Here is a 23,181-nt window from a genome sequence, read left to right as displayed (position 1 = left end):
CGGCCCATCTCTTTGAGCTTTTTAAATATATAAAAATTCAGCATCTCACATGTCAACTTGTCCACTGTTAACAATTAGAAGCTTCTATTTTGCCAATTCCTCAAAAAAAAATCGCTTGTATTTTTACAACGGTAGCTTTGAATGTTTGCCTGTTGTACAGCATGTCTGTATTGTGTCTGGAGTGCGCTTGTAGCCTGTGCAATTTAGTGAATTCTGAGGCAGGCGGGGAGCATATGGCCGGTGCTGATATACAAGCCTTCATAATCGGGGGCAGTACTGTGTAGTGGGATCAGGTTAGTAGAGGACCTTTGTCTTACGGATATTTAGCGTAAGGCCCATGCTCTCGTACACCTCGGTGAAGGTGTTGACAATGGCTTGGAGTTTGGCCTCCGAGTGTGCGCAGATGACGAGGCCTTGGACAACGTGGACCATTTTCCATACCTCAAGACCCTACTGTCAGCAAAAGCAGACAGGTCCAACACCGCCTTCAGTGCACTTGCGCAGCCTTTGTTCGCCTGAGGAAGAGTGTGTTTGAAGACCAGGACCTCAAACCCAGCACCATGCTCAGGGCAGGAAAGTAGTGATACCCGCCTCCTATATGGCTATATTGACCACGCTCGATCAGCTCCGTTGGGCAGGCCACATCATCCGCATGTCCGACATGAGACTCTCAAAGCAAGTGCTCTACGTGGAACTCCAACACGGCAAGTGAGCCCCAGGTGGGCAGAGAAAACGCTTCAAGAATACCCTTGACAAAGTGCAACTTTCCCATCGACTCCTGGGAATCCCTGGCCCAAGACCGCCCAAAGTGGAGGAAGAGCATCTGGGAGAGTGCTGAGCACCTCGAGTCCCATCGCCGAGAACAAGCAGAAACCAAGCTTAGACAGCGGAAGGCGACACAGGCTCCCCAACCAACCTTTCCTTCAACCAGTGTCTGCCCCACCTGTGACAGAGATTGTAGGTCCCGCATTGGTCTCCTCAGTCATCTGAGCACTCACTTTTAGAGTGGAAGCAAGTCATCCTCAACTCCAAGGGACTGCCTATGATGATGATAAGCTTTCAATGCCTCCCCTTCTATGACTGGAAAAATAATGGCTTCAATCAGCATGCCTTCTACAGGATAGCAAAATTGTTTTTAGTTTTAAAAATACAGTATTTGTGGAAACGTCTTCAGAAATATGAAGCAATGTTGTAAAATGCATGAAAATATATCAGCATATCCTTACATGCAACATTATGATGTCCAGCTTCTGTTTAAAAAAAAGAATTTGACAAACATTTTCATGAATGCAATGGCCCTTTAAGAGATCAAGTAAAAGGCCACTGCATAATTCCTTTAGGAAAGCACATTATAAGGGGAATGCACAATTTATATGTGGAAGAAATCAGTATACAACACAATGTGACACAGGCCTAAGAATTTAAGGTCACAGACATGAGTAATGAGGTCCATTGCCATGTGTAATATATTTGTTCTATAGAAAACTTCTTGTCATTTTGCAGGTGTTAATCTTTATATACGTATATTTCATTATAATTTTAGCTGATTAGGAGCAGCTGTCTCACTTATTTTGGTTGAAGGGATTCTGTCTTCTGCTTTTAATTTCACAAATATTGCCATTTGCAAGGCTCCTCCATTTCATACGGCATTGTGGAACAGACATAAGGCAAGTAACTCGTTTATGGTTAGCATAAATTGGAAAAGAACACCAAACAAACCCATGAACCACAATTAGCTGCTAAATGGAACACAAGTTGCCATTAAGCAATCTGAGCTATCATGCTGAAAAGGCACACTCTTACCTTCCCATTCAGATGGAATATTTTCAAGATCATATTCAATTTCTTTTGGATTGACTGCTTCGACTATTCTTTTTGAACGAATAGTCTGTCCTAGAACCAAGAACAAATTATTAAGTGCCAACACCTAGAAAAGCTAAATGAAGCTATTATTCCCCCTCCTCATCAGGTACAATATTACGACTGTAATGCATGGTGCAAATCCAAAAGCAAATCTCGATTATTGTGCAGTGCTAACACACTTATTCAGAACTAATATATTTCTTGTAATGTTGATCACTGGTAGAACGATTGTGTAGCTTTGATGTTTACTGCAGTCCTGCTGCAGCTTAAATGTAATAGTGTGTGGCCCATCGCTGCAGTACAGCAAATCTACTGAAATACATTACATGACTAAACTTGAGGTAAAAAGTATTATATAACATACTGATACTCAGAGATACATTAGTAATAGTTTACCTACTACAAAACTTGCTTAAGATACAAATAACATCCTGTTGATGCAAGTAACTTCCTGTTATTTCCTCCCTCAAATCTCCTATTCCCGTTTATTTACATTAAAAGAGGTTTTTTTTGCTCTGCGCCCCATTAGGAATTTGAAATGTTTGCTTAAAATGTTTATTTGTTTACCCTTCCTTTGGTTGGATGAACTAAGATGGGTTGAAGGGCCTCCTCGTCATAATTATCTTGTGATTTTGCTCCCTTTTCAAAACCTTCCCTCTTTTTCTCAGCTAATTAAATAATTATAAAAGCTATTTATTTCCTTTACTTCTGAGGATTCATTTATATTTCTTACTGAAGCCGTCATTGATGTACCACCTTGTAGGTGTTCCCACGCTGTCTCGCCTCCAATAACCAGTAACTGAACAGGTGGTCATTCCTCATAGTCTGGGCCTGGCTGACAGATATCAGTCTTAATGTTAGAGGTCAAATTGAAGCGCCTCAAATATCCCGTCCCTGATTCCACCGCAATATCCACCGCTCCTCAGCAACAAAATCACATCTCAAACAATGTCATTGGCTCAGAATTTATATATAATGGCTTAAACTGTACAAAAAGCTGAAAGGGGTAGTGTGCTGACATGGATTGAGAACTGGTTGTCCGACAGGAAGCAAAGAGTAGGAGTAAATGGGGACTTTTCAGAATGGCAGGCAGTGACTAGTGGGGTACCGCAAGGTTCTGTGCTGGGGCCCCAGCTGTTTACACTGTACATTAATGATTTAGACGAGGGGATTAAATGTAGTATCTCCAAATTTGCGGATGACACTAAGTTGGGTGGCAGTGTGAGCTGCAAGGAGGATTCTATGAGGCTGCAGAGTGACTTGGATAGGTTAGGTGAGTGGGCAAATGCATGGCAGATGAAGTATAATGTGGATAAATGTGAGGTTATCCACTTTGGTGGTAAAAACAGAGAGACAGACTATTATCTGAATGGTGACAGATTAGGAAAAGGGCAGGTGCAAAGAGACCTGGGTGTCATGGTACATCAGTCATTGAAGGTTGGCATGCAGGTACAGCAGGCGGTTAAGAAAGCAAATGGCATGTTGGCCTTCATAGCGAGGGGATTTGAGTACAAGGGCAGGGAGGTGTTGCTACAATTGTACAGGGCCTTGGTGAGGCCACACCTGGAGTATTGTGTACAGTTTTGGTCTCCTAACCTGAGGAAGGACATTCTTGCTATTGAGGGAGTGCAGCGAAGGTTCACCAGACTGATTCCCGGGATGGCGGGACTGACCTATCAAGAAAGACTGGATCAACTGGGCTTGTATTCACTGGAGTTCAGAAGAATGAGAGGGGACCTCATAGAAACGTTTAAAATTCTGACAGGGTTAGACAGGTTAGATGCAGGAAGAATGTTCCCAATGTTGGGGAAGTCCAGAACCAGGGGACACAGTCTAAGGATAAGGGGGAAGCCATTTAGGACCGAGATGAGGAGGAATTTCTTCACCCAGAGAGTGGTGAACCTGTGGAATTCTCTACCACAGAAAGTTGTTGAGGCCAATTCACTAAATATATTCAAAAAGGAGTTAGATGAAGTCCTTACTACTAGGGGAATCAAGGGGTATGGTGAGAAAGCAGGAATGGGGTACTGAAGTTGCATGTTCAGCCATGAACTCATTGAATGGCGGTGCAGGCTAGAAGGGCCGAATGGTCTACTCCTGCACCTATTTTCTATGTTTCTATGTTTCTATAATTTTGCCACTCTAGCCTCACAGCTGATATTTGTAATTTTTTTGCCTGGTCACAGTGCAATTCCCCCTGGTTAGTGCAGTTCCACAAGGAGCAAAGTGAAAACTGCTGTGCTCACGATGCAACTCACACAAACAGTTATCAATAGCAGCTGAAAAATTCCCAGCATCCAGGCCATGGTGAAATTTCTAATTCAAGTGCAAGGCTCCAGACTAAAGGCCTATCTGAGATAACCATCTTGTAGGCACTACTAATAACTAATTATATTGGTAAATGTGGTAGTATTTTTGAGAAGTGCATATTTTTGTATGTTCTGTATAAATATTATTTATGGCTGTATATTCTTAGCTAAGTGAATTGCAGAAGTAATTTGTGTAAATAACTTATTTGAGTAATTTGATTGGTCAGTTTTGTGGTACATATTGGGTCGGTGACTTATCTGGAAAAACTGAGCGATTTGATTGCTTAATTTTCTGCTGACTATTCGATTCTCTTTGGTCATTTTTAAAACACCTTCCGATTTTTTTTCTCTCATTTCCATATTTCTGTTTAGGTAAATCACTGCTTAAGTGGCAACAACAGATAAATGGTTATTTCACCAATCACAGTTTTTTACCCTGTGGTAATGTTACACTTTGAAGGTGTGATACCCTGAGGTAAGATTCTTTAAAAGGTGTGATGCACTAGACGCGACTTTTAATTAAATAGATTAGTATTTAAAAATGTGTACAACTAGTATCTAATTGACTCATGCCAAAGACAAGTTGTCAATATGCCCAGCTACATCTGAATTATCATCATTCAATTTGCGGTCGGAGACTTCCCGTGGAGAAATGCCTCTGATCCGCAAATAAAATGCCCACGTACCTGGTGGTCCGGGAGGTACGGAGATTCGCAGTCCTGGGCCTTTCTGGATACGCGCGGGTAGTGGCCCACGTTTCTCGGGCAGGTGCCACTGAGATCACATGGGCTGGCCCAACAAATAAAAGAAGGGAATTCCCATTCATGCTTATGGGAAATCCGTATGTACGGAATCCCCATAAGTATGAATGGGAATACCCCCAAAAATACCTCTACATTTCAAATTAATTTTTAAAAAGTCACATGAATTAAAAGGGCATTTAATCAAATTTTTAAAACAAAAATTATATGTTTTGAAAAATAAATTTAAGGCCTGGAAATCCCGGCCTCCCCGGGTCCGTACTGAGTGTCTACGGACCTGGGAAGGCATCGCACAATGCGCATGCACTGAAAATCGGCTTTTCCGATCTGTCAAGCTGGAGCCTGACAGTTCCAATGCATATTGCGAGCGAGGACATTTGAGAGGGCAAGATTGCAGGATTTATCCATATCTTGCCCAGCAAATGTCCTCAAAACTCTTGCGCCTGATAAAAGCAAGCGTATAGAAACATAGAAATTAAGTGTAGGAACAGGCCATTCGGCCCTTCGAGCCTGCACCACCATTCAATAAGATCATGGCTGATCAACCTCATTACCCCTTTCCTGCTTTCTCTCCATACCCCTTGATCCCTTTGGCTGCAAGGGCCATATCTAACTCCCTTTTGAATATATCGAACGAACTGGCCTCAACAACTTTCTGCGGTAGAGAATTCCACAGGTTAACCACTCTCAGTGAAGAAATTTCTCCTCATCTCAGTCCTAAATGGCTTACACCTTATCCTTAGACTGTGACTCCCTGGTTCTGGAACTCTCCAGCAACGGGAACATTCTTCCTGCCTCTAACCTATCTAATCCCGTCAGAAATTTCTATGTTTCTATGAGATCCCCTCTCATTCTTCTAGACTCCAGAGGATACAAGCCCAATTGATCCAGTCTCTCCTCATATGTCAGTCCTGCCATCCCGGGAATCAGTCTGGTGAACCTTCGCTGTGCTCCCTCAATAGCAAGAACGTCCTTTCTCAGATTAGGAGGCCAAAATTGAACACAATATTCTAGGTGTGGCCTCGCCAAGGCTCTGTACAACTTTTACAGACGCAAGAGATTTAAAACATACAAAAATATAATTATATTAAAAAAAACATTTTTATTGCAAAAAACCCTGCCCACTAAGGTAAGTTTATTTTTAACCCTAATTACAAAACTTTTTTTAAAAAGTGGAAAAATATTTTTTTCTTCCTCAGGCATTTATTAACTTTAATTTCAATTAATTTTAATTATGAGTTGTGTTTTTTTATTTTTTTATTATGGTGTTTAGTGTGTTTTTTTTTCTCATTAATAGCAATGAGAACTCGTAGATACGGAGTTCTCATTGCTATTAATGAGAAAGCTGTGGAACACAGTACCTGATTGGCTGTGCAGGCACAAGTGACTGCATCTTCTGCGTGGGAACCTGAAGGATGGGAGTGCGCTTCGCAGTGCAGGAAGAGAAGGCCTCCCAAACGGAATCCTATGCTCTTCCAGAACCACCAGGTAGATTCGTAGAAATTTTTCAGGTCGGAGGCATCCGCCCACGGGAAGCCTCCGACCGCAATTTCTAGGCTTACATGTTTTAAAGGGGCTAAAATAAACTTACCTTATTGCACAGGTTTATAAATGTATAAATTATTGATAACATTTTATTTTAAAGTTTAAAAAAAAACTCTACAGATAAGAACTTCACGGCAATTCGCTGGGCACTTAGTCCAAGGACGTTCTTGCTATTGAGGGAGTGCAGCGAAGGTTCACCACACTGATTCCAGGAATGGCTGGACTGTCATATGAGAAGAGACTGGATCAACTGGGCCTTTATTCACTGGAGTTTAGAAGGATGTGAGGGGATCTCATAGAAACGTATAAGATTCTGCTCGGGACTGGACAGGTTAGATGCGGGAAGAATGTTCCCGATGTTGGGGAAGTCCAGGACCAGGGGACATAGTCTTACGATAAGGGGCAGGCCATTTAGGACTGAGATGAGCAGAAACTTCTTCATTCAGAACCTGTGGAATTCCCTGCCGCAGAGAATTGTTGATGCCAGTTCGTTGGATATATTCAAGAGGGAGTTAGATATGGCCATTACGGCTAAGGGGCTCAAGGGGTATGGAGAGAAAGCAGGAAAGGGGTACTGAGGGAATGATCAGCCATGATTTTATTGAATGGCGGTGCAAGCTCGAAGGGCCGAATGGCCTACTCCTGCACCTATTTTCTATGTTTCTAAGCAATTTTCCTGGGGATTCGTGCGATCTGTCAAGAGAAATCTTAACAGATCGCAAGTTCTGGGTTTTAGCGCACGCGCAGCACATGCCTAAATCCGGAGCTTGTGTAGCCACGATGGGCGTGTGCACACCTCGTATGCACCCGTAGGGGCCGCAAATTACGGCTCAATATGCTTAATTGCGTGGTTACTCAATCTCGGATTATCCAGTATTGAAATGCAGATTATTTCTCAATAAACCATGACAATAATATCACAAATCATTAATTTCCTCTTGCAAACACAGTCATGTATTGACATGGAGAACTTGCCGTGAGATCGAGTCTGCATCGACAGTTGCTCCCAGCACAAATTTACCAAAAACAGAGTAAAACATTCCAGATTAAACTGAAACAGTGTACAGGTAAACTCTAAACAGTAATGGACACCAGGGAAGGATTGGAATTCCAATGCCATCTCAAGTTTTAGATGATTGCTGTACACCTTGGCCTCAATCTCACAATTTAGGACAGCATCTGAACATTTTGGTTAAATTCCTATTTTCAAATTAATCACTAATGTTTTACTGCATAACTAGTATAGGTTTCAGTCGCTTTATGCTTTTAATTCCAACCTCAATGTAACTCAATTTTGGCATTATTGGTACTGATGACAGCACAATATACAAATGAATTGAAGGTTGCTGAAGGTGGTTCAGCATGGCAGAAATCTATAATGAGAGAAAACCCAACAATATTTTAAAAATAGATCACAGCAGTCTAACATGGTCTTCAATAAGCCTAAAATTTCCAAACTGTATCACAGCCATATGTGGAAAAAAATATTATTGCTATTACTGGGACCAATACAACAGAGAAAAATAGAACATACTTGCATTCATATAAAATGTTATCACATCTCTAAGAACTATCCCATGTCCTTTCTGTATACAATAAATGACTTTGAAGTACTCTGACTGTTGTTATGCAGGAAACACAATTTGCACACAGCAAGATTCAACAAACTGCAATGAAATGACAAGTTAATCTGTTTTAAGGGAGGAATGTTGGCCAGGGAATTAGGAAAACTCTGTTCTCCGAGTTGTACTATGGGACCTTTAACTTCAATTTCAACTATCAGACTGGCAGATGGGGCCGCTGTTTAACATTTCATAACACTGGAATATCAACCTACAATATGAGCTCAAGACCTGGAGTGGAGGTTGAGGCCATAACCTTCTCACTCAGAGCTGAGTGTTATCAATTGAACCAGGCTGACTAGAAATATGAGCAGGAGTTGATCATTCAGCCCCTCAAGCCTGCTCTACCATTCAGTAAGATATTGGCTGATCTTCCACCTCAACTCCACTTTCCTGCACTATCCCCATATCCCTTGATTGCCTTAATATCTAAAAATCTAACGATCTGTCTTGAAAATACTCAAAGACTGAGCCTCTACAGCCCTCTGGGGTACAGAATTCCAAAGATTCACCATCCTCTGAGTGAAGAAATTTCTCATCTCAGTCCTAAATGGCCGACCCCTTATTCTGAGACTGTGTCCCCTGGTTTTAGACTCCCCAGCCAGGGGAAACATCCCCCCTGCATCTACCCTGTCAAGCCCGATAACTATTTTGTAGATTTCAATGAGAACACCTCTCATTCTTCTAATCTAGAGAATATAGGCCTAGTCTACTCAACCTCTCCTCATAGGGCAATCCCCCCCATCCCAGGAATCAGTCAGGTGAACTTTTGTTGCACTCCCCCCTATGGCAAGTATATCCTTCCTTAGGTAAGGAGACCAAAACTGTATACAGTACTCCCAGTGCAGTCTCACCAGCGCCCTATATAATTGCAGTAAGATGTCTTTACTCTTATACTCAAATCCTCTTGTAATCAAGGCCAACATATCATTTGCTTTCTTAATTGCTTGCTGTACTTGCATGTTAACTTTCAGTGATTCGTGTAAAAGGACACCCAGGTCGCTCTGAACACCAACATTTCCCAATCTCTCACCATTTAAAAAAATACTCTGTTTTTCTATTTTTCCTACCAAAGTGGATAACTTCATATTACTCCACATTATAATCCATTTGCTATGTTCTTGCCCACTCGCTTAGCCTGTCTATATCACCTTGAAGCCTCTTTGCATCCTCCTCACAATTTACATTCCCACCTAGCTTTGTATCATCAGCAAACTGAGATATATTAAATTTGTTCCCCTCATCGAAATCATTGATATAGATTACGAATAGCTGAGGCCCAAGCACTGATCCTTGCGAAACCCCACGAGTTACAGTCTGCCAGTTCGAAAGTGACTTGTTTATTCCGACTCTCTGTTTTCTGTCCGTTAACCAATCCATGCTCGTGTATTACCCCCAATCCCATGAGCCCCAATTTTGTTTAATAGCTTCTTGTGTGGCACCTTGTCGAATGCTTTCTGAAATTCCAAATACACCACATCCACTGGTTCCCCATTATCTATTCTGCTAGTTACAACCTCAAAAAACTCTAATAGATTTGTCAAACATGACTTCCCTTTCATAAATCCATACTGACTCTGCCCAATCCCATTATTATTTTTTAAGTGCCCTATTACTACATCCTTAATAATAGATTCTAGCATTTTCCCTACTACTGATGTTAGGCTAACTGGTCTGTCGTTCCCCGTTTTCTCTCTCCCTCCTTTCTTAAATAGCAGGGTTACATTTGCTACCTTCCAATCTGCGGGTACTGTTCTAGAATCTATGAGATTTGATAAAATGACAACCAATGCATAAACTACATGGGCAGCGCCTAAAATCCGGAACCCTCAGGACCGAGGTCGTTCCGGATTCTGGGCTTTTCTGGACTTTCGATTTATTTCTGACATCATGAATTCAGAAACATCCGAGCCCAGGTTTGGATATTTCTGGACTTCGGAACATCAGAAAGGGGGGGGCGGGGAGAAAGAGGAGTTTCCCGCCGAGGAGCAGTTCAGGCCATCCGGCCCTGCCGAGGATGTCATCGGGTCGCCCCAGCTGGGGATGTTGTCGGGCGGGCCGCCCCCGCTGGGGATGTTGTCGGGTGGGCCGTCCCCGCCGGGGAGGGTGTCGGGTGGGCCCCACCAAGGAGGTCATCAGGCGGGCCGGCGAGGAGGCCGAGGTAAGGGCAGTGGCGGTGAGGCAAGATGAGGCTCAAGGTCGGCAGGGTCGTCGGGTCTGGATTACGGAACATTTTACGGATTCCGGACGACCCTGCCACCGATTGTCCTGGAGTCCGGATTCTAGAACATTCTGGAACTCCAGAATCTCGAAGCTGCTCCTGTATCTCTATAACCACCTCTTTCAAAATCCTAGGATGTAGGCCATCAGGTCCAAGGGATTTATCGGCTTTCAGTCCCATTAATTTCTCTGGTACTTTTTTTTTACCACTACTAATTTCTTTCAGCTCCTCATTCTTACTAGACCCTTGGTTCTCCACTATTTCCAGGAGGTTTTCTGCATCTTCTTCTGTGAAGACAGACATAAACTATGACTTTAATTTCTGTGCCATTTCCTTATTCCCCATTACAATTTCTCCTGTTTCAGCCTGTAAGGGACCCACTTTTACTTTCGCGAATCTTTTCCTTTTTATATATCTATAGAAGCTTTTACAGTCTGTCTTTATGTCTCTCGCTAGTTTACTCTCATATTCTATTTTTCTTTTTTTTTATCAATTTCTTAGTCCTCCTTTGCTGAATTCTAAAATACTCCCAATCCTCAGGCTCTCTGTTCTTTTTGGCAACATTATAATCCTCTTCCTCTGATCTAATACTATCTTTGCCTTCTCTTGTTCACCACGGTTGGACCACTTTTCTTGTGGGGTTTTTGTATCTTAAAGGAATGTATATTTGTTGTAAATTATGTATTAATTCTTTAAATGCTATCCATTGCAAGTCGGCAGCAGCGGGAGGCCGAGGATCGAGGCCTATAAAAGGCCAGGAGTTCGGGCAGTCGGAAGCGGCTAGCTGGTGCAGGGACAAGAAACATAGAAAATAGGTGCAGGAATAGGCCATTCGGCCTTCGAGCCTGCACCACCATTCAATAAGATCATGGCTGATCATTCCCTCAGTACCCCTTTCCTGCTTTCTCTCCATACCCCTTGATCCCTTGAGCCGCAAGGGCCACATCTAATTCCCTCTTGAATATATCCAATGAACTGGCATCAACAACTCTCTGCGGCAGGGAATTCCACAGGTTAACTCCTCTCTGAGTGAAGAAGTTTCTCCTCATCTCAGTCCTAAATGGCCTGCCCTTTATCTTTAAACTGTGTCCCCTGGTTCTGGACTTCCCCAACATCGGGAATATTCTTCCTGAATCTAACCTGTCCAGTCCTGTCAGAATCTTATATGTTTCTATGAGAGCCCCTCTCATCCTTCTAAACTCCAGTGTATAAAGGCCCAGTTGATCTAGTCTCTCCTCATATGTCAGTCCAGCCATCCCTGGAATCAGTCTGGTGAACCTTCGCTGCACTCCCTCAATAGCAAGAACGTCCTTCCTCAGATTAGGAGACCAAAACTGAACACAACATTCCACAGTGAGGTCTCACCAAGGCCCTGTGCAACTGCAGTAAGACCTCCCTGCTCCTATACTCAAATTCCCGAGCTATGAAGGCCAACATACCATTTGCCTTCTTCACTGTCTGCTGTACCTGCATGCCAACTTTCAATGACTGATGAACCATGACACCCAGGTCTCGTTGCACCTCCCCTTTTCCTAATCTGCCGCCATTCAGATAATATTCTTCTGCGTGTTTTTGCCCCCAAAGTGGATAACCTCACATTATCTACATTATACTGCATCTGCCATGCATTTGCCCACTCAGCTAACCTGTCCAAGCCACCCTGCAGCCTCTTAGCGTCCTCCTCACAGCTCACACCACCACCCAGTTTAGTGTCATCTGCAAACTTGGAGATATTACACTCAATTCCTTCATCTAAATCATTAATGTATATTGTAAAGAGCTGGGATCCCAGCACTGAACCCTGCGGCATTCCACTAGTCACTGCCTGTCATTCTGAAAAGGATCCATTTACCCCAACTCTCTGCTTCCTGTCTACCAACCAGTTCTCTATCCACGTCAGTACATTACCCCTTATACCATGTGCTTTGATTTTGCACACTAATCTCGTGTGGAGCCTTATCAAAAGCCTTTTGAAAGTCCAAAAACTCCCTTGTCCACTCTGCTAGTTACATCCACAAAAATTCCAGAAGATTCGTCAAGCATGATTTCCCTTTCATAAATCCATGCTGATTTGGACCGATCCTGTCACTGCTTTCCAAATGCGCTGCTCTTTCATCTTTAATGATTTATTCCAACATTTGCCTCACTACTGATGTCAGGCTAACCGGTCTATAATTACCCGTTTTCTCTCTCCCTCCTTTTTTAAAAAGTGGTGTTACATTAGCTACCCTCCAGTCCATAGGAACTGATCCAGAGTTGATAGACTGTTGGAAAATGATCACCAATGCATCCACTATTTCTAGGGCCACTTCCTTGAGTACTCTGGGATGCAGACTATCAGGCCCCAGGGATTTATCGGCTATAGGGATATCCTTCAGTTCCTCCTTCTCACTAGACCCTCGGTCCCCTAGTACATCCGGAAGGTTATTCGTGTCTTCCTTCGTGATGACAGAACCAAAGTATTTGTTCAATTGGTCTGCCATTTCTTTGTTCTCCATTATAAATTCACCTGAATCCGACTGCATGGGACCTACGTTTGTCTTCACTAATCTTTTTCTCTTGACATATCTATAGAAGCTTTTGCAGTCAATTTTTATGTTCCCGGCAAGCTTCCTCTCGTACTCTATTTTTCCCCTCTTAATTAAACCCTTAGTCCTCCTCTGCTGAGTTCTAAATTTCTCCCAGTCCTCAGGTTTGCTGCTTTTTCTGGCCAATTTATATGCCTCTGCCTTGGATTTAACACTATCCTTAATTTCCCTCATTAGCCACGGTTGAGCCACCTTCCCAGTTTTACTTTTACTCCAGATAGGGATGTACAATTGTTGAAGTTCATCCATGTGATCTTCAAATGGTTGCCATTGCCTGTCTGCCGTCAACCCTTCAAGTATCATTTACCAGTCTATTCTAGCCAATTCACGCCTCATACCGTCAAAGTTACCTTTCCTTAAGTTCAGGACCCTAGTCTCTGAATTAACTGTCACTCTCCATCTTAATAAAGAATTCTACCATTTTATGGTCACTCTTCCCCAAGGGGCCTCGCACAACAAGATTGCTAATTAGTCCCTTCTCATTACACATCACCCAGTCTAGGATGGCCAGCTCTCTAGTTGGTTCCTCGACATATTGGTCAAGAAAACCATACCTAATACACTCCAGGAAATCCTCCTCCACCGTATTGCTACCAGTTTGGTTAGCCCAATCAATATGTAGATTAAAGTCGCCCATGATAACTGCTGTACCTTTATTGCACGCATCCCTTATTTCTTGTTTGATGCTGTCCTCAACCTCACTACGACTGTTTGGTGGTCTGTACACAACTCCCACTAACGTTTTCTGCCCTTTGGTAAACAAAGAAGTAATAAGAAATCGAAGTGTGACGTCACAGCCAAGCAGTGAGCGATTGGCTGGTGGATTGGTGAGTATTTAATCTTTTTCATTTTCTTTTCTTATCAGTAGGTAACCTTTGGCATTGTTGCCAAATTAAGTTAATTTAAGGCTTAAGTCATGGCAGGAGAGCCCAGACCCATGACATGCTCCTCCTGTGCTATGTGGGAAGTCAAGGACGCTTCCAGTGTCCCTGGCTACGATGTGTGTCCAGCTGCAGCTCCTGACAGACCGCACTGCGGCACTGGAGCTGCGCATGGACTCACTCTGGAGCATCCGCGATGCTGAGGATGTCGTGAATAGCACGTTTAGTGAGTTGGTCACACAGGCAGATAGGGAATGGGTGACCTTCAGGTAGAGCAGTGGAAGGAAGCTGGTGCAGGGGTCCCCTGCGGTCATCTCCCTCCAAAACAGATATACCGTTTTGGGTACTGATCGGGGAGATGACTCATCAGGGGAAGGCAGCAGCAGCTAAGTTCATGGCACCATGCGTGGCTCTGCTGCATAGGAGACGAGGAAAAAGAGTGGGAGAGCTATAGTGGTAGGGGATTCTATTGTAAGGGGAATAGATAGGTGCGTCTGCAGCCGCAATCGAGACTCCAGGATGGTATGTTGCCTCCCTGGTGCAAGGGTCAAGGATGTCTCGGAGCGGTTGCAGGGCATTCTGGAGGGGGAGGGTGAACAGCCAGTTTGTTGTGGTGCATATAAGTACCAAGGATATAGGTAGAAAACGGTATGAGGTCCTACAGACTGAATTTAGGGAGCTAGGAGTTAAATTAAAAAGTAGGACCTCAAAAGGTAGTAATCTCAGGATTGCTACCAGTGCCAAGTGCTAGTCAGAGTAGAAATAGCAGGATAGTTAAGATGAATATGTGGCTTGAGGAATGATGCTCGAGGGAGGGAGTCAAATTCCTGGGACATTGGAACCGGTTCTGGGGGAGGTGGGACCAGTACAAACCAGACGGTCTGCAAATGGGCAGAACCGAAACCAATGTTCTAGGGGGAGTGTTTGCTAATGCTGTTGGGGAGGGTTTAAACTAATATGGCAGAGAGATGGGAATCTATGGAGGGAGACAGAGGAAAGTAAAATGGGGGCAGAAGCAAAAGGTAGAAAGGAGATAAGGAAAAGTGGAGGGCAGAGAAATCTAAGGCAAAAATCAAAAAGGGCCACATTACAACATAACTCTAAAAGGAAAAAGAGTGAAAAAAAACAAGCCCGAAGGTTCTGTGTCTCAATGCGAGGAGCATTCGTAATAAGGTGGATGAATTAACTGCGCAGATAGCTGTTAAGGGATATGATGTAATTGGGATTACGGAGATATGGCTCCAGGGTAACCAAGGCTGGGAACTCAACATCCAAGGGTATTCAATATTCAGGAAGGATAGACAGAAAGGAAAAGGAGGTGGGGTAGCATTGCCGGTAAAAGAGAAGATTAACACAATAGTAAGGAAGAACATTAGCTTGGATGATGTGGAATCTGTATGGGTAGAGCTGCGGAACACCAAAGGGCAGAAAACGCCAGTGGGAGTTGTGTACAGACCACCAAACAGTAGTAGAGGTTGGGGATGGCACCAAACAGGAAATTAGGGATGCGTGCAATAAAGGTACATGGGTGACTTTAATCTGCACATAGATTGGGCTAACCAAACTGGTAGCAATACGGTGGAGGAGGATTTCCTGGAGTGTATAAGAGATGGTTTTCCAGACCAATACGTCGAGAAACCAATGAGAGAGCTGGCCATCCTAGACTGGGTCCTGTGTAACGAGAGAGGATTAATTAGCAATCTTGTTGTGCAAGGCCCCTTAGGGAAGAGTGACCATAATATGGTAGAATTCTTCATTAAGATGGAGAGTGACACAGTTAATTCAGAGACTAGAGTCCTGAACTTAAAGAAAGGTAACTTACATAGAAATTAGGTGCAGGAGCAGGCCATTTGGCCCTTCGAGCCTGCACCGCCATTCAATAAGATCATGGCTGATCATTCAACCTCCGTACCCCTTTCCTGCTTTCTCTCCATACCCCTTCATCCCTTTGGCCGTAAGGGCCATATCTACCTCCCTTTTGAATATATCTAACGAACTGGCCTCAACAACTTCCTGTGGTAGAGAATTCCATAGGTTAACCACTCTCTGAGTGAAGAAGTTTCTCCTCATCTCGGTCCTAAATGGCTTACACCTTATTCTTGGACTGTGACCTCTGGTTCTGGAACTCCCCAGCAACGGGAACATTCTTCCTGCCTCTAACCTATCCAATCCCGTCAGAATTTTATATGTTTCTATGAGATCCCCTCTCATTCTTCTAAACTCCAGTGGATACAAGCCCAGTTGATCCAGTCTCTCCTCATAGGTCAGTCCTGCCATCCTGGGAATCAGTCTGGTGAACCTTCGCTGTGCTACCTCAATAGCAAGAATGTCCTTCCTCAGATTAGGAGACCAAAACTGTACACAATATTCAAGGTATGGCCTTGGTTCTGTCTTCACTAAGGAAGACAAAAATAACCTTCCAGAAATACTCGGGGACAGAGAGTCTAGCAAGGAGGAACTGAAGGAAATCCTTATTAGTCAGGAAATTGTGTTAGGGAAATTGATAGGACTGAAGGCCGATAAATCCCCAGGGCCTAATAGTCTGCATCCCAGAGTACTTAAGGAAGTGGCACCAGAAATAGTGGATGCATTGGTGGTCATTTTCCAACATTCTTGACTCTGGATCAGTTCCTATGGATTGGAGGGTAGTTAATGTAACCCCACTTTTTAAAAAAGGAGGGAGGGAGAAAACAGGGAATTATCGACCGGTTAGCCTGACATCAGTAGTGGCGAAAATGTTGGAATCAATTATTAAAGGTGTAATAGCAGCGCATTTGGAAAGCAGTGACAGGATCGGTCTAAGTCAGCATGGATTTATGAAAGGGAAATCATGCGTGTCAAACCTTCTAGAATTTTTTGAGGATATAACTAGTAGAGTGGACAAGAGAGAATCAGTGGATGTAGTATATTTGGACTTTCAAAAGGCTTTTGGCAAGGTCGCACACAAGAGATTAGTGTGCAAAATTAAAGCACATGGTATTGGGGGTAATGCATTGAGGTGGATAGAGAACTGGTTGGCAGACAGGAAGCAAAGAGTAGGAATAAACGGGTTCTTTTCAGAATGGCGGGCAGTGACTAGTGGGGTGCCGCAGGGCTCAGTGCTGGGACCCCATCTATTTACAATATACATTAATGATTTAGACAAAGGAATTGAGTGTAATATCTCCAAGTTTGCAGATGACACTAAGCTGGGTGGCAGTGTGAGCTGTGAGGAGGATGCTAAGAGGCTGCAGGGTTATTGGACAGGTTAGGTGAATGGGCAAATGCATGGCCGATGCAGTATAATGTAGATAAATGTGAGGTTATCCACTGGTGGCAAAAACAGGAAGGTAGAATATTATCTCAATGATGACAGATTAGGAAAAGGGGAGGTGCAACGAGACCTGGATGTCATGGTACATTAGTCATTGAAAGTTGGCATGCAGATACAGCAGGCGGTGAAGAAGGAAAATGGCATGTTGGCCTTCATAACGAGAGGATTTGAGTATAGGAGCAGGGTGGTCTTACTGCAGTTGTACAGGGCCTTGGTGAAGCCACACCTTGAATATTGTGTACAGTTTTGGTCTCCTAATCTGAGGAAGGACATTCTTGCTATTGAGGTAGCACAGCGAAGGTTCACCAAACTGATTCCCGAGATGGCAGGACTGATATATGAAGACAGACTGGATCGACTAGGCTTTTATTCACTGGAGTTTAGAAGGATGAGAGGGGATCTCATAGAAACATAAAATTCTGACTGGATTGGATAGGTTAGATTCAGGAAGAATGTTCCCAATGTTGGGGAGTTCCAGAACCAGGGATCATAGTCTAAGGATAAGGGGTAAGCCATTTAGGACCGAGATGAGGAGAAACTTCTTCACTCAGAGAATTCATGTGAATCTGTGGAATTCTCTACCACAGAAAGTTGTTGAGGCCAGTTCGTTAGATATATTCAAAAGGGAGTTAGATGTGGCCCTTACGGCTAAAGAGATCGAGGGGTATGGAGACAAAGCAGGAATGGGGTACTGAAGTTGCATGATCAGCCTTGATCATATTGAATGGTGGTGCAGGCTCAAAGGGCCAAATGGCCTACTCCTGCACCTATTTTCTATGTTTCTATGTCTACCATCATACTTTTTAATGTATTGGAGTTGTATTGTATTTGGGAGTTGTAACATAATTTAAAACTGTTTTAGCCTTTCAAAGTGATAAAGGACTGTATTCTGATCCACAGCTAAGATTTGCATCTTTGCGCTTTGCAGTTTATTGATCCTGGATTAGGTGGTAAGAATTGTAGTGAGTGCCAGTAGGCTACTTAACTGCAGAGAGCATCACAGATATGTTGATCCTGTCCTGAACTAATGTCTATTCACATGCACTTTGAGCGAGGGTTGTTGGATCGTAAATCAGGACCAGGAACACAGGGATATTAAGACCAACTGTAGTGCCATCTCATCACCATCTCTTCATAGCAGTCTAAAAAAAGTCAAATTCACACATACGACTGCAAGTCCTACCCTCATATCTTACTGAGGAACTAGTAGGTACAAATTGCATTTTTATGAGCCTTTCATGGAATATTCTTTGAACATCAGAGGATGTAATGAGCAGGATAAAGGGGAACCAGTGTATTTGAATTTACAAAAGGCATCCAAATAAGCTGCCACATAAAAGGTTATTACATACGATAACGGCTCAAAGGATTGGAGGCATGGATGGAGAATTGGTTCACAGACAGAAAACAGATGGCAAGGATAAACGGGTCTTTTTCAGGTTGGCAGGCAGCAGTTGGGGCCTAACCAGTGTTATACAGTTCAAGCATAACTTCCTTGCTCCTGTATTCCATGCCTCGACTAATAAAAGGCAAGTATTCCGTATGCCTTCTTAATCACCTTATCTACCTGACCTGCTTCCTTCAGGGATCTGCACTCTAAGGTCCTTTATTCCACTACACTTTTCAGTGTTGTACCATTTAATGTGTATTCCCTTGCCTTGTTAGACCTCCACAAATGCATTACCTCACACTTACCCGGATTGAATTCCATTTGCCACTGTTCTGCCCACCTGTCCAGTACATTGATATTTGCCTGCAGTCCGCAGCTTTCTTCATTATCATTATCAACCACACAGCCTATTTTAGTGTCATCTGCAAACTTGTGTACAGTTTTGGTCTCCTAACTTGAGGAAGGACATTCTTGCTATTGAGGGAGTGCAACGAAGGTTCACCAGACTGATTCCCGGGATGGCAGGACTGACATATCAAGAAAGACTGAATCAACTGGGCTTGTATTCACTGGAGTTCAGAAGAATGAGAGGGGATCTCATAGAAACGTTTAAAATTCTGACGGGTTTAGACAGGTTAGATGCAGGAAGAATGTTCCCAATGTTGGGGAAGTCCAGAACCAGGGGTCACAGTCTAAGGATAAGGGGTAAGCCATTTAGGACTGAGATGAGGAGAAACTTCTTCACCCAGAGAGTGGTGAACCTGTGGAATTCTCTACCACAGAAAGTTGTTGAGGCCAATTCACTAAATATATTCAAAAAGGAGTTAGATGTAGTCCTTACTACGAGGGGGATCAAGGGGTATGGCGAGAAAGCAGGAATGGGGTACTGAGGTTGCATGTTCAGCCATGAACTAATTGAATGGCGGTGCAGGCTCGAAGGGCCGAATGGCCTACTCCTGCACCTATTTTCTATGTTTCTATGTTTCTTAATCATACCCCCAACATTCAAGTCCAGATCATTGATATATATCACAAAAAGCAGGGGACCCAGCACTCATCCCTGCAGAACCCCAATGGATACAGCCTTCCAGTCACAAAAACACCCATCAACCATTACCCTTTGCTTCCTGCCTCTGAGCCAATTTTGGATCCAACTTGCCACTTTGCCCTGGATCCCATGGGTTATAACCTTTGTGATCAGTCTGCCATGTGGGACCTTATTAAAAGCTTTGCTAAAATCCATGTATACTACGTCATACACACTGCCCTCATCGACCCTCCTGGTTACCTCCTCTAAAAATTCAATCAAGTTAGTCAGACACGACCTTCCCTTAACAAATCCATGCTGATTGTCCTTGATTAATCCATGTCTTTCTAAATGAAGATTTATCCTGTCTCTCAGGTTTTTTTCCAATAATTTCCCCACTGAGGTTCGGCTGACTGGCCTGTAATTACTCAGTCTATCCCTTTCTCCCTTTTTAAACAAAGGTATAACATTAGCAGTCTTCCAGTCCTCTGACACCACACCTGCAGCCAGAGAGAATTGGAAAATGATGGTCAGAGCCTCTGCTAGTTCCTCTTTTGCTTCTCTTAATAGCCTGGGATACGTTTTATCTAGGCCTGGGGATTTATCCATTTTCAAAGCTGCTAAGACCCTTAATACTTCCTCTCCCATTATGTTTGCCTCATCTAATATTTCACATTCCTCCTCCCTCATTGCAAAGTCTGTATCGCCTCTCCCTTTTGTGAAAACAGATGAAAAGTATTAATTAAGAATCAAACCCATGTCTTCTGCCTCCACACACAGATTACCTTTATGGTCTCTAATAAGCCCCACTCGTTCTCTAGTTATCCTCTTGCTCTTAATGTATTTATAAAACATCTTTGGGTTCCCCCTGATTTGACTTGCCAACATTCTTTCATGCGCTCGCTTTGCTTTCCTGATATCTTTTTTTAATTGCACCCTGCATTTTTTATACTCCTCTAGAGTTTCTGCAGTTTTGAGTTCTTGGTATCTGTCATAAGCTTCCCTTCTATTCTTTATCTTACCCTGTCTGTCCCTTGACATCTAGGGGGCCTCTAGATTTGATAGCCCCACCCTTTTTGTTTTAAAGGGAACATACTTGCTCTGTACCCTTCGAGTATTCCCTTCTAATTCTCCATCAGCAGGTGCCTCTTCATGCCTGCAGCCATCAAAACACACTCCACTGACTCTAATCTATGACCGCCTCCTAGCCAGTCTCTCTGGAGAGGCGGCCGACGTCCTCCACCTGCTCACAGCGTCCCTTGAAACTGGTTTGTGATACTGGAGATCTCAGCTGACCTCAAGATGCTTGCTTGCCCCGGTGGAATGTGTCCACGCTGCTGCCCTGCTGAGAAGAGCCGGGTGACTCTGACTAGTAGTGAGGCTGTGGCTTTTCATCGCTCCCTTGTGTACCAGCTCAATGCAGAATCCGTCTTCTCCAACAGCTGCTTCACCCACCCTGCCCGACCCCCAGCAGGAAATTTCAGTATAACTCGACATTGGCAGAATGGGTGTAATTTCAAGCGCCACTTCTGGGTTAGGGCCCCACACAAAATTCCATCGCTTAATTTTGTTTCCCATGAATTAGACATCAACTTCCAATTCCCCCTACCCCCGCCAAATAAAAACAAGATACAGTTTAGTACTGTAATTTTGGCTTTTTGCTTCTCTACATGCCAATTCACATGGTCCCTCCATGAAATAAAGGTTGAAGTTTCACTGGCAATGCTACTTTCCTCTACATATGTTACACCACAAGCTTGAAATCTTCCTCCTACAAACACCCTTTCTTATAAAAGGTTACAAATAGATGCTTTGTTCAGACACTGTTTTCTCTGGACTCAGGCCATAGAGCTGTCCAAAAACATCCATTGTAATTCGACACAGTTAATGTTCAAACAGCTATGTACTGCATTGCTACGTCTCTAACTTATTAATGAATAATCGCTGGAAAAATTTCTAATCATTACCACTGCACTCAACGCTCAATTTGAGAACTACAGCTCAGCAGGTGTCCCTTTAAAGACAGTAGCAGAATGTTGCTGAATAAAACAAATATACATTGCCTTCCATTAGTCCTCATTTATTTATTTTAGATCTTGCCAATGTATTTTTATAAGGCACTATGCACCATTTTGTTCTTTATGCAAAGGAATTTTCTTAAAAGTTTAGATGATAACACAGGAGGATAGTGTTACTGTGGCTGTAGTCCAATCTCAAGCAGGTTCTCTGTTGGAACAGGGAACAAAGAACAGTGAACCAATTCATCATCTTGAGATGCTTATTCTAGAACAGAACCTGCTGGAGACTACACTATAGCTGTTGATAGAGGAATCATTCACAATTTGCTTTAAGATCCATGGTGAGGCCCCTACTGAGGTATTTATATCTGATGACCAGCCAATCACAATACGTGTTCTATAGGTTACAGAAAGCAGTTCATCCAATCTGTAACGTGACTGTTGCACTGTTACTGACGTTTGTTTCTGCATGTAGGTAACCAGTTCTTAAATTTAGATTGCTGACTGTGATCTGTTTAAAGTGCCATCTTTGAAAGTCACTGAGGTTTACCATTTGTTGAGACAATCCAGCAATGCAGCATTCCACAATGACAGTTATTGCTAGTTTTGTTCTGTGGCCCACGTGCATCAGGAACCAGGATTCAGACTGCCCCAAACTCATTTCATATAGGACCCCTTTAACCAACATAGAGGAAACGGTCATCCGGTCAGTTTTACCTAGATCTGAACAGAGGTCACAGGAGAAAAGCCAGTGTGCTAACCTACTGTGGCATCCAGCCCTTAAAAAAAGCAGTAAAAATTACTTGAAACAATTTAGATCTATTTTTATGATTTATAAAATGGCATATTGAACAAAATCAGTGAAACCAGAGGACAGAGCCTGTGCTTGAAAGAGGGCCAGTGGGCGGAGGGGTAAATTGCAAGGAGGACAGTCCTAACTTTTCCAACCTCTCCTCATAACTGAAGTCCATCAACTCTCGTAACATCCTGGTTATACCTTCTCTGTACCCTTTCTAATGCCTTTACTTCTTTCCTGAAATGTGGTGCGCAGAATTATTCACAATACTCCACCTGAAGCATAACCAATGATTTATAAATCTTATAAACTTTATAAGATCCGAGAGGCGGGAGTTCCTGGCATTGGTGAGGCCTATAAAGGCTCAGCGGCAGTGAGAGGCGGCGGCAGTCCGAGAGGCGGGAGTTCCTGGCGTTGGTGAGGCCTATAAAGGCCCAGCGGCAGTGAGAGGTGGCGGCAGCGAGAGGCGGGAGTTCCTGGCGTTGGTGAGACCTATAAAGGCCCAGCGGCAGTGAGAGGTGGCGGCAGTCCGAGAGGCGGGAGTTCCTGGCGTTGGTGAGGCCTATAAAGGCCCAGCGGCAGTGAGAGGTGGCGGCAGCGAGAGGCGGGAGTTCCTGGCGTTGGTGAGGCCTATAAAGGCCCAGCGGTAGCGAGAGGCGGCGGCAGTCCGAGAGGCGGGAGTTCCTGGCGTTGGTGAGGCCTATAAAGGCTCAGCGGCAGTGAGAGGTGGCGGCAGTCCGAGAGGCGGGAGTTCCTGGCGTTGGTGAGGCCTATAAAGGCCCAGCGGTAGCGAGAGGCGGCAGCAGTCTGAGAGGCGGGAGTTCCTGGCGTTGGTGAGGCCTATAAA

At 43.7% G+C, this 23,181-nt stretch overlaps 1 protein-coding gene across 3 annotated transcripts in view; it reads right to left on the bottom strand.

The window, feature by feature from the left end:
* ndufaf2 (NADH:ubiquinone oxidoreductase complex assembly factor 2) overlaps window positions 1–23,181 on the bottom strand; it is a 293,251-nt gene that overhangs the window by 74,654 nt on the left and 195,416 nt on the right. For all 3 annotated transcript variants that reach the window (XM_070869233.1, XM_070869234.1, XM_070869235.1), the window contains one exon: window positions 1,804–1,893. In XM_070869233.1, the coding sequence (XP_070725334.1) occupies window positions 1,804–1,893 (90 nt within the window). The remainder of the gene's footprint in view (window positions 1–1,803; window positions 1,894–23,181) is intronic.

The sequence above is a fragment of the Pristiophorus japonicus genome, chromosome 2 (genome assembly GCF_044704955.1).
Source record: "Pristiophorus japonicus isolate sPriJap1 chromosome 2, sPriJap1.hap1, whole genome shotgun sequence".
NCBI lineage: Eukaryota > Metazoa > Chordata > Chondrichthyes > Pristiophoridae > Pristiophorus > Pristiophorus japonicus.
Note: the sequence above shows the minus strand (reverse complement) of the source record. Positions and strands in the feature narration are given on the sequence as shown.